The sequence below is a fragment of the Apodemus sylvaticus genome, chromosome 20, assembly GCF_947179515.1.
Source record: "Apodemus sylvaticus chromosome 20, mApoSyl1.1, whole genome shotgun sequence".
NCBI lineage: Eukaryota > Metazoa > Chordata > Mammalia > Rodentia > Muridae > Apodemus > Apodemus sylvaticus.
This window is the reverse complement of record NC_067491.1, coordinates 21,863,572-21,876,180: the sequence shown is the minus strand read 5'-3', so window position 1 is coordinate 21,876,180 and position 12,609 is coordinate 21,863,572. Positions and strand designations below refer to the sequence as shown.

General features: G+C 39.0%; 1 protein-coding gene across 6 annotated transcripts in view; it reads left to right on the top strand.

Annotated features, from left to right (window-relative positions):
- Positions 1–12,506, top strand: part of Kcnc2 (potassium voltage-gated channel subfamily C member 2) — a 178,913-nt gene extending 166,407 nt beyond the window's left edge. The window contains exons 2-4 of one of the 6 annotated variants that reach the window (XM_052165345.1): positions 1,990–2,917; positions 5,312–5,476; positions 12,387–12,506. In XM_052165345.1, the coding sequence (XP_052021305.1) occupies positions 1,990–2,917; positions 5,312–5,476; positions 12,387–12,487 (1,194 nt within the window). In that variant the 3' untranslated portion in view covers positions 12,488–12,506. Of the gene's footprint in view, positions 1–1,989; positions 2,918–5,311; positions 5,477–9,214; positions 9,343–10,344; positions 10,482–11,212; positions 11,275–12,386 lie in introns of those variants that run through there. The other 5 variants (XM_052165346.1, XM_052165343.1, XM_052165344.1 and 2 more) reach the window with 5 other exon arrangements.
- Positions 12,507–12,609: the final 103 nt, after the last annotated feature.

Below are 12,609 nucleotides of genomic sequence, written 5' to 3'. Positions count from 1 at the left end.
CCAATCTGAAATGCTGGAGACAGAGTGGTCTTGTGGGAACTGTGCCTGGGAAGAAGGGTGGGGCTATATGTGCAAAACTCTAATGACAAAAGGTTTCTCATTTAAACAGAAACAAATATAACTTTCACGTCTAGAGATAAAATAAGGTTGCAGTTCTGAATAAATTACTGACCTCCAGTAACTGCAACACACCATCTTTTAGTATATGCAAAGTTGCAGTGATGCTAAATCTTATCTCAACTGACTGAACAGAGCTGTGTGTTCCTTTGTACATCAAATGCAAAAGCCAGATGGAGAACGTTAGTGTCTCAAATGTTCCTGGAAAACCCAACCGTTGGATCATAAATGGCAAAACCAAGAGTGTTTGGAAGATGTGTGTGGGACACAGGTCAAAGCTGTAGAGGTGACACTTGAGTGCTGTATGCAGGTCAAAGCTGTAGAGGTGACACTTGCTGAGTGCTGAATGCTGTCTGTGCTCACACTACTTGGCTAAGTCCTTAATTTGGAGCTGTTGTGTAAGGCAGACAGCCGGTAGTAACCAGTCCTTTTGTGGTGACCTCGCAGGCTCACTGAACCGAAAAGAGGAGCCTGTGTTCTTGAGATATGGCTCAGAACTTCTCAGTGGCCGCCATACTTGAAGAGTAGGTGTCAGGGGACAGGTTGGGTAAAGGAAACTGTTCCATTTGGACATTGGAAACAGTCCCATGGTTTTTACCTAAGTGATTCCTCTTCTGCTCTATAGGTTTCTTCCCCCTGGTGATTCCATTGTTTATCTATAAAAGGAACAGCCAGCTCATTCAGCAACTGTGGCCTCTGAGACATTTACAAGAGAATACCAGGGACCTCCTCCACTCTGCAGTGTCCCCTGTGAACCTGTGAATGTCAGAGGTGCCCTTCATTTGGACACCTGAACGCAAATATTCAGATCTGTAGTATTAACATGTGTGTGACCTCAGTCTAAGGGAAGGGGCTTCACCCATCTGTATTCTCCATGTTGGAATTTGATAACTTTAGGGGCTGGAGGCTGTGGTGAATTTGCCAGGCCATTGTCTGAGCCTATCACTTTAAGCCAACTGAATTAAAAAGAAGGAATGCAAATGCTCCTGGCCGGATATTCCGGATGTGTAAGATGGGGATAGTATTAATGTTGCTATGCAGACCGATGTGAAATCAATTTAACAGAGTGGTTCTAGCCAGAACTGTATAACTGGGAATTATATATATAGGCTTTATCTATATCTGTAGGCGCATGTATATTCAAATGTTATTGATTAAATATATGGAATTCTTAGGTTTGAAAAAATAGTTTTATAATTTATAACTTTAGCATCTTCAAGTTCTTTTTCTTAAGCATGGCAAAATGATAGTATTTGAATCTTTCTCTCTGACTTAGTTTCTCTCCTTTGTGTTGCCTGAGTTTGTGCCCAACCCAGATTTGCTATATTGGGCAGTTTTTTACCTTCAGGGGCCATTGAATACTCCAGGTTTTCATTTTCTGTTGATATCTCATAATACCCCCAAACATTTTATTGACAAGTACGGTTATATTTGTATGACTGCTAAATATTCACCGGTGTAATTTGCCTTATATGTGCACTTATAAACATTGCTTTAAAGTTTCTAGGGCATAAACAATTGTCAAAATTGGAGCTATTGTCAAAAATGTTGTTTTCCCTCTTCAGACTGATGCCATTAAAAATTGTTCTGAAATAATTTTTATTATTTCTTCACAGTTTTTCCCCTTCCACACACCACAGAGCAAAGCTTTGCATATATGTGAGCTGAGGCTGGAGTTTGGAGAACCTTGTAGGTCTGGCCTGCATAGTGTGGCGTGCACGGTTCTTCTTGCATTTGGGAATCATCTGGAGTGGAATCCCCAAACACTGCGCTGTTCTGTTTGTTCGACAGCGATCAGCATCTTTCAGATTCAGATATAAATATGAGATGGTTCAGGTCACTCTGTATTTCTGTCTCTTTTTCTTTCTGCAGTTTATCGCTTTTGCTTCTTTGTTCTTCATTTTGGTTTCCATCACAACCTTTTGCCTGGAGACACACGAAGCTTTCAATATTGTTAAAAACAAGACCGAGCCGGTCATCAACGGCACCAGCGCTGTTCTCCAGTACGAAATCGAAACGGATCCTGCCCTGACCTATGTGGAAGGAGTGTGTGTGGTGTGGTTTACTTTTGAATTTTTAGTCCGTATTGTTTTTTCACCCAATAAACTTGAATTCATCAAAAATCTCTTGAACATCATTGACTTCGTAGCCATCCTCCCCTTCTACTTAGAGGTGGGACTCAGCGGGCTGTCTTCCAAAGCGGCCAAAGACGTGCTCGGCTTTCTCAGGGTGGTTAGGTTTGTGAGGATTCTGAGAATCTTCAAGCTCACCCGGCATTTCGTAGGTCTGAGGGTGCTCGGACATACCCTTCGTGCGAGTACCAATGAGTTTTTGTTGCTGATCATCTTCCTGGCTCTGGGCGTTTTGATATTCGCTACAATGATCTACTACGCTGAGAGAGTCGGGGCTCAGCCGAACGACCCTTCAGCTAGTGAGCACACGCAGTTCAAAAACATCCCCATTGGTTTCTGGTGGGCTGTGGTGACCATGACCACCTTAGGCTATGGGGATATGTACCCCCAAACATGGTCAGGGATGCTGGTGGGGGCCTTGTGTGCTCTGGCCGGAGTGCTGACAATCGCCATGCCTGTGCCTGTCATTGTCAACAATTTTGGGATGTACTACTCGTTGGCAATGGCGAAGCAGAAACTTCCAAGAAAAAGAAAGAAGCACATTCCTCCTGCTCCTCTGGCAAGCTCACCAACATTTTGCAAGACAGAATTAAACATGGCTTGCAACAGCACCCAGAGTGACACATGTCTGGGCAAGGAAAACCGGCTTCTGGAACACAATAGATCAGGTAAGGCGCGATTTCAAACGTGTACCATTAAGTACTTATAGGTCAGTGCATCTTAAAGGCGAATGGTAGATGCTGTCGTTTTCTGTAACTATCCATGTGTTTACAGTTTTATCCTCCTCACAAAATGTGTTTGTGTGAAGCTTGTCTAAAACAGGACTGTAGCATTTCTACGTATGGATCTGTAGGGCAGGTTTGTGGGGTTTTCTGGCTGACACTGGTGGGGATGACCTTTGCTGATGATGCAAATATTTCTCTTTTGCCCATTTGTTGCCTCTGTGCCAATGTTTCCTTGTTTCTCCGCATGACGTGATGGGTATGATCTTGACCATGCTTCATTCTTCGTTCTCGAAATGTTCCCCTCCATATCATTTGGCTTGGCGTGTTTGTCTCAGTTCCACCTCTGTCACACGCTACTCTGCATCTCAACCTCGCTCACGAGAGGCAGTTGCCGAAGGAGAATGGATGCTTGCACCTCAAAGGCCTAGGCGCTAAAGAGGTGATGTGGAAGACAGACCTTTCAATAAGAAATCTCGTTATTAGTGCTATTCTAGTGAAGTGACTATGTTTTCACTGTTTTAAAATTAGGTAGGGTATTGCAACCTAACACTTTTCATGATACAAAGTTACATGTAATACAACAAAATAAACACCATTGTTATAGGTACAGGTCCTCTTCCATGGATAACCAATGAAAAAATTGCATTTCTTAACTGAAATCATTTTTTTTTATTGTGTTGTGCCTTGGCCTCTTCTCCCTTCTAGAACTGAGTATTGAACATTTTAATGATTGATTTTTGCATCCCTGCTCCCTGTATGCTAGATGTAACCTATGACCGATTAATTCTAACTCTAGGGTCAGTGTTTCCAAGTCAAGGCAGATGGGTTCGTGCCTGTTTATTTTGTCTGAGTCAAATACAGTATTTTTTAGATGAACAAAATATTTATTTAAATAGCTTATCTTGAAATTTAAAGTGTATATAGCTGATCTGCTTATCTATTTTCTTTTTTCTTTTTTAAATTTATTTATATATTCACTTTGTATCCCAATATATGAGAAAAAGAGACCTCTGATGATCTCATGTCTCATTTAGAAACAAGATCCCTCCATGTCTTAGGGTTTCTATTTCTGCACAAGCATCATGACCAAGAAGCAAGTTAGGGAGGAAAGGATTTATTCAGCTTACACTTCCACATTGCTGTTCATCACCAAAGGAAGTCAGGACTGGAACTCAAGCAGGTCAGGAAGCAGGAGCTGATGCAGTGGCCATGGAGGGATGTTACTTACCGGATTGCTTCCCCTGGCTTCCTCAGCCTGCTTTCTTATAGAACCCAAGAGCACTAGCCCAGTGATGGCACCACCCACAAGAGGCCGTCCCCCCTTGATCACTAATTGAGAAAATGCCTTACAGCTGGATCTCATGGAGGCATTTCCTCAGTGGAAGCACCTCTCTATGTGATAACTCTAGCCTGTGTCAAGTTGACACACAGAACCAGCCAGTACAATGCCCCTTTACTTTCTGAGAAATTTTATGAAGCAAGCAGAAAACTCAAAGAGGTATGACTGGAGATGAACGACCGTTCATCTTATATGCATTTGGGAATTCATCTGCAAGTCCCGCCAACATGTATCTGACAGCGCTTCAGAATGTCTGTCTGCAAGGAGGAATTTAGCTAGGATTGTTACTCGTTACATTGTTCTCCATGTTCTCCTGCAGAATCCTTAAGAAAGGCATGGACAAAGAGGACACACTCTGGTCAACATTGTAATGTCAAGCTAGTGTGTAGGCTGGTGAAGGCATGCAGAGCTCTTGGCGAGCAGGCAGAAGTAACACTACTCTCAAGGACATGGAGACCTTGCCATATACTTTGCTCCAAAGAATTTTGAGTCTTCAAAGTGGAATGGTGCTTCTTGTGGTTTGGCATTATTTTGAATCAGATTTTTTTTTTTTTTTTTTTTTTTGGTGGAAAACTGAGCTCTTTAAGAATTGCAAAGCCAGTACTACTTAAGAGATTTTTATTAAAGGTCTTCTATTTTTAACCATTTCTATAACCAGTTCCAGTAGTAACTGAATGACACGTAACAAATCACATAATACATTCTGTCTTATTCATTATCAAATTTATTTTGAGCTCATATCACCCGTGTGAAAGCTAACTACCCATTAGATTGATTCCTAAAGTGAATCAGAATTTTGTAAGGAACATCTCTTCCTTTTAAAATACAGCTCCATCTTACTCCACGTAATTTTTTTCTTTATTGTGGCGGATACTGTGACGTGATTACTGTGTTCTGTATATTGAGTGACTGGACTACAGGCATCTGTTGTAAACTCTCTGTCCTGTCTCATTTCCTCATCCACCACTGTCTGTCGATGGGCGTGGTCCTGTGAGCAGTGTTATCAGGTGACGACAGTACAGGAAGTGAGCCGCCATTATCACCTCCAGAAAGGCTCCCCATCAGACGCTCTAGTACCAGAGACAAAAACAGAAGAGGGGAAACGTGTTTCCTGTTGACGACAGGTGATTACACGTGCGCTTCTGATGGAGGAATCAGGAAAGGTAGGCCTGCATTTAATCAAACCCTAGTAGGGGACTTAGCTGCTAAGTAAGAGTGATGCGAAATGTTCAGTCATCATTTTCCAGGGAGCGCAGCATGTGGCGCTTCTTGTATTCTTTCCATCCCTTCTTCTCATTATTGGCGCTTTCTGACACCCACCACCATAGCCTACATCATTGTCAGATATAAAATGCAATACCCTTTATTCTGTATGCTCCCCCCCCATCCTTTTAACAGAACATGCAAACATCGTTAAGTCAGTCAACATTAAGTCAGCCCTTAGTTATTTTATTGTGATGCTTTTAGCAGTCTTTAAAAGCTATCTGTTTGTATTAAAGCAGTACCCACTACATGGCTCTATGATTGTATTTGTTAAGTAATTGATGGCCATTAAATAATTGATAAGGCGTTTTTCTCTTCCAATGGAAAGAACTAAATAGCCTCTAAATCGTTTTCCCAGTGCCCTGGCAGTTGATACCAACAGCTTCTCTGAATTTCTCAAAGAAATTCTCTGCTCTGCCATGTGCATTTTTAAAAAATCAATTGAAAGGTCAAATATGTGATTAAAAAATACATATTTTTTCTTAGGCCCAGTGAAATAATTTAAAATTCATCAACATTTTTTTTTGGAAGACTGTAAACCATATCTAACATGTAGGAGATAGAAAATATTTGTTGATGAAATTAAAAATGGCTGGAGAAGGGTCTTTGTTAAAGTCTGTGCCAGAACAAGTGAAGATCTATACTGACTTCTTACTACAATTGGCTACTCTGAGCAGAAGCTTTTATATTTTGTTTCACTGTATTCTATAAACAATGTCCGTATTTGTTATGTAAAAGGGTTTTCCTATATCTTCAATGTTTTAAACTTAAAATGTTTGTCTTTTGATGTCCTCCTTAAAAAGTATCTGATAACTCACGCTTTAGTCCATTTCTTCTGAATATTTTACTTGCTCTCTGCTTCATTATCTTGGAGGCACAGAAACAGACAGAGCCTCTTTATTTTGTTTTTCTATTTATTTTTATGTTTCACTGAGCAATAGCTCAAATGATTCTTCATTTCAGTCAGTTCCATGATTTACCTGAGTTCCTTGAGCTAAAATGTATTCCAGTACTCCGAAAGGCTTTGTTTACTATTTTAAAAATCTACATAGGTGCTAGAAAGTTTAAATGTTTTGTGAGAATAGCTAAAATCGTATCGTAGTTTGGCCAAATATATGTGCTCATATTAGGTAGTAAAAGCTTGTTTTCAAAACCCTTTTCTAAGTACATAAATATTGTAACAGAATTTGTCTGTATATGGATACATACATATATAGGTGTACACACATTTATTAGTATATGTGATTAAATAGACATTCATTTTTATGCATCTTCCATTATATGCAGTGCTTATAAAAAGGTAATGAGTTTAAAGATCTTGATACACATTTTCCTCCATGTCAAATAATAAAGTTAAGAATGTCTGAGAGAAGCTTTGGATAATTGTAAGACAGTATGTCAATAATATTTTTACTGTAAGATTGCAAAGCTTTATGAACAAAACAATTAATAAGGTACGTGTTCTGCCTGGAAAGATACATGCAACTTTATTTCATAAATGCAAATTATACTTTTTAACCTCTTTTATTTTATTTTATTTTATTTCTTATTGGATTTTATTTTATTTCTTTATTTACATTTCAAATGTTATCCCTTTTCCGTGTTTCCCCCTCCTGGAAAAATCCCTATTCCCTCCCCCCCTCTCCCTGCTTCTATAAGCGTGCTCCCCCAACTACCCACCCACTACTGCCTCCCTGCCTTCGATTCCCCTACACTGGGGCAGCTAGTGAGCCTTCATAGGACCAAGGACCTCTCCTCGCATTGATGCCTGACAAGGCTGTCCTCTGCTATATATGTGGCTGGAGCCATGTGTACTCCTTGTTTGATGGCTTAGTCCCTGGGAGCTCTGGGGTTGGGTTGGGGGGAAGGGGTGGGTTCTAGTTGGTTGATGTTGTTCTTCGTAGGGGGTTGCAAACCCCTTCAGTTCCTTCAGTCCCTTCTATAACTCCTCCATTGGGGACCCCTCATTCAAATTATACTTTTTAAGGAGGACTTCTTTTGAAAACTGAGCATCTCCCACAAGTGTTTTATTTTCCAACATTTCTTACCACACCAGCCCTTCCATTTTCCTGATTATCTCTTCCATAAGTGCATGCTTTCTCTATGTGGGTATCATTCCTGGATACACTTAACCATTTTTGCTTTTGTCTTCTATTGTTACATATACCAGAAACCATGCATTGTCTTTTCCCTTTCCTTTATATAACTTAGTGTTATTTACCCAAACATTTACTTCCGAGAGGATCTCATTTGGTTTTCAAGTTAATTTTTTTATTAATTCTATTTAAATGTTCTAAAAGTTCTCTCTGTATAATTTTAAAACATTACTGGATTTCTATTTTGTTGTTTTACTTACCATTATGAAAATATTCCATAATGCATTAAGAGGACGCAAGGATTTGTTTAAAAAGTAATCTTCCAAGTTTACTTTTGTGTTTACTTACAACTGCTCTTGAGAAGCATGTGATCAAAATGAAACACATGTACCCTACATGTGTTGCAGTAATGACATTGTCCAGAATAAGCACACACCCCTAGAAGCTGAATAAAATGCATATTATTTATTCAGAGCTTGGTTCTAAGAAGGTTTTCTATTATATGTTTATGTTCATGAATAACTTACATTTTATATTTAAATCTTCATTGATATTTCCAGTCACTCCTGGAAAAGCTTTATTAAGAAAAAATGTATGAAAATTTCTAATTAGAAATATTTGGAATAGGTAAAACTAAAATATATAAAGAACACATAATTTTACTAATTAAATAGTTGCTGCAAAATGAGGAGTGCTTCTTCAAATGATATTAAATTACTGATATTAAAATTAAAAAGATCTGTAAACAAAATAAGAAACAACTACTTTAAAATCTATAATTTAGAAGAACAATTAACAGTTTAGAAGAGCAATCAGGACTCATCTATCACTGGGTGATTAAAATAAAATTATCTAACAGATCATTACCTGTCTCAGAGTCATATGAGGAACTCGGAGTGTGAACCACCTTTTTAATGCATCCACATACCAGAAATTAGCATCCGTCAGTGTTTGTTATCTACTTTACATTTTTAGGTCACAAAATCAACTTCAACTGGGTAGGAAAATCATTTTCTCTGTAATTTTCAAAGTTATATTTTTCAGCCAATTTACAGAAGGGCAGAGAGAATGAAGTTACCATGTACACGGTTTCTATGTAAGGATAAATTACTTGCAATTAAAAAAAAATAAAGGCACCCTCCCATTAATCATCACATCATCTATCAGAATGGAACGAAATCACACCCTCCTTTATCATAAAGGATGCTAACTGAACAGAGGCAGGAAAATTCTTATTCAACCTAAAATCCATTCCTCAAACCCCAATTGTAATTGATAAATGGTGACATGTCTATTTACAAAATTATTTAGAAGACTCTAAGTTACTGGACGTTCATGTGTGTGCATGTGGGCAGGGAGTGCTCCTTACTCTTCTGTCCTGTTTCTCCCAGTTTTAGCCTGTCCTAAAGTGGCTATGGAATCTGTTTTGATGTATAACTCTCTTGGCCTCTCCTATCTCAGATAAATACAAAAATTATTTGGTCCCAATAAAACATCAAGGCAGTTACAAAGGACTTTCTTTTCTCTTCGTCCCACAATCAGCAAGCACACTAGAGCCCATGGAGAGTCCTTCACAGTCTAAAGGAGACACAAGACCAGAAGCTCACTGGAATTGTACGCCCTTACTCAATTTTGGCTGTCCTACAGGAAGCTCATTTCCCACCCTCTAACTGTCCAGTGGAACTACCAAAACGTTCATTTCCAAAGCTGGGTGATAGGATTCCATTCTCAGTCACGTGTCCTCCTCTGCACGTCACGTCACACTTTGTACGAGAAGCATCCCCAGCTCATTCAACTGCCTCTAATGTCCTACCGAAAAATGCTACAACACCCGACTGCGTGCAAAGGTCACAGCACGGGGTCCTGCCTGAAGTGGTTAGGGAAAACAACCAAGCTAATGTTCCTGAGGGGCTGTTTCATTATCTAAGTACATGGTTATCACCGATAGACTAGGTTGAGAATTTTTTGGTTCAAACAAAATTTGCCTCAGAGATGACATCATCCGCATACATCAAATTCAGATCTATTTCACTAATTATGACTCAGTTTACATTTCATTTGCTTCCTTTTAATTTAATTTAATTTTTTTTCTACCTGAGGGATTGGTAATGCGCTTTCATTCTGTATCACATGGATAATGGCACCAGATGCCATTATGACATGATTCACTCTTTTAACCTAGTAAACCTTAAAAAATACATATGTTGGAAACAAGTGTGCACTTCAGGTTGAGCATGCTTCATTAGTTAATTATACTAAAATTAAAAGGAATATATCTCATATATTTTTAATTTTTAGAAACATGTCCTGATGTTTAAAATGGTTGAGTTTGTAAATTTAAGGTTTTTTTTTATTTTTTTGCCTAATTTTAAAAAAAAAAATCTTGTAGTCTATATGCCAAAAATGACATAATGCAAACAATAATCAAGCATAAATATATTTTTTGAAATATTGTAGCTATAAATTGTGATATCTGGTTTAATTTTCTTTAGAAGTTAAGTGAAATAAAGTGAACTTCAGTTTTTAGATGTATGAATTGTGTCAATACTGAATTCTTTACAAATGTTTTTAGCTAAAATCTAGCACTTTTGGGGTTACCCTGCACTGTACTGTTTGTCTCTGTCTATTTTCTGGTTGAACTCAACTGATGTCTATGCATTTTTCCATAAAAGGATATGAAAAATCCCGAAGCTTAAACAACATAGCGGGCTTGGCAGGCAATGCGCTAAGACTCTCTCCAGTAACATCCCCCTACAACTCTCCGTGTCCTCTGAGGCGCTCTCGGTCTCCCATCCCATCTATCTTGTAAACCAAACTGCATCCATCGGCTAAATTCTATCAATACAACTAACTACTGTTTACCTTGTAATGGAAACCACTGTAGAGATTCTCCAGGCTCCATTAGTAACAGTGTAGATCCTGCATGATATTACTATTTGAAGTCAGAAATGCTACTTGAGTAGCTAAAACATCTTATCCTGGCTTTAAAGATGATCTAAAGTAGTACTACAACTCACTACAAATTGCCCCAGTTTCCTTTCGCAATACAGTGACCAATAGTGTCAGATATTGGCCAGTAAACTAATGTATAACCATATCTTCAGGGAGATATACTTTAATAGCGTGCTTCTAAATGCCAACCACTTCATTGGACCTTCATTTCTTGTGACTTCAAACCATTCTGAAGATGTCTGGGATCCTATCTAGATCGAATAGAACATGATTTTGGTCAGCTCCTTTGCATGGGCCATCTTGTCTGTATCACCTGAATACAATGTTGTAGACTCCTGGGACTGGATGGCTCAGGATACATGTACTGGCTTCAGACCATCCTGCAAATTCGAAAGCACTGGGAGCCTGTTCTGCATGTTGAATTGTGGGTCAGGGAGGGGCGCCTTTCTCCTTGCTATTCCCCACCCCTTCTTTGAAAGAAGTATTTACTTTAAATACCTTAATTTCTCAATTGATTTATTTTTTCTTAACAACAAAAACAAATGCTGTATTGGTGTTCTGAATGTTTTTGGTTGTTTGTACACACAGATAACTGCAAAGAGGTTGTCATTACTGGTTACACGCAAGCCGAGGCCAGATCTCTTACTTAATGACTTGGGGAAGGCACAAAACATGAAAGAAAGGTAACGGCTAACCAGGCTTGCATCGTTTAGCCAAGAATCGCTGCTTGGTACTAGAGCCATTTCCTCCCTATAAGTCCTAGAATCTGTCATTATTTTCAGAGGTAGAGTGCCAAATATTACCCAAAGCTTTTGTCTTTTTTTTTTCTTGCCTCTTAATTTTTATTTATTATTTCGTGTGGACATTAAAAGTTACTGGTGTTCACCGGAGGCTTTTTTGACTAGCCTTAAAATTTGCATCAAAGGACTAACCAGAATTTTCAGGCTGTGTTTAATCAGGTGCTTCGTCCCGTGTGGTGTCACCATCTGTTTGTCTTAGCTGCCTGTCTTAAGTGTATAAGCTATCTGTCTCCATAGAGGGTAGACGTGCACTGATCGTCTCTTTAAACTTAGTACCGACCTCCCTACCTCCCGCCCATGTCTGTTTTGCTATTTGGAGCAGCCTCTCTGCTTTGTATGTAAAACTAATGATGCTCTGTAGACTACCTAAATTAATAGGCACTGTGAATATCTTTTTCATGAGCAGGACCGAAGCAGCAATTTCACCATAGTTCTCTGTTGCCTATTGCAGTGCTGGTTTCTGCTACTTAGCAATCAGCACTCACCATATGTTCCAGGAAACATCTCTAGATAGAGTCTTTTTTTTTTTTTTTTCAGTCTGGAGGGAAGATAGTTTGTTTACACATCCCTACCAAATGCCATCGCAATAGGGTATCTGATATTTCGGGGTATGCAAGGGAAGGAAAATGCCATAATATAATCGCTGCACAGTCTATTACTTTCAATGAATTGATCATTAAGAGTGTTGATGAATTCCTGATTCTCGTGTTTATTTTTGCTAGAAAGGCAATCGTCACTTGTGTTATTGGATAGAGACATGTGTTAGTCTCCATTCCTAAGCCCTAGAGCATGAGCTGCATGTCAAAGATCTTGTACAGCAATGCATTTACCCAGACGTAAATATTTGAAATTTAGAGAAACCGCGATTCTTTTGATAACACCATTCGTAGAATGCTATAAATACTCAGAAATTTACGGTAAGGAATTAATACACTGTCTGGTGCTGCTGTTATTGACTGCAGTGTTGTACAGAATTTATCATGGATTTTTGACTGCCGAAAAAAGGACATTGAGATTTAGCCATTCCAAGGATTGTACTGGAAGCTTCTGCTACCGAATGTGACCCGATGTGACCAGTTTGTATTCAGAAGAGGTCCCGCATCTTATGAGGCATTTAAAGCTTATAAAGGGACGGTGGCTGGAACTGAAGTGGTGCTCACCATGTAGAATGTTCTGCTTGCCGAC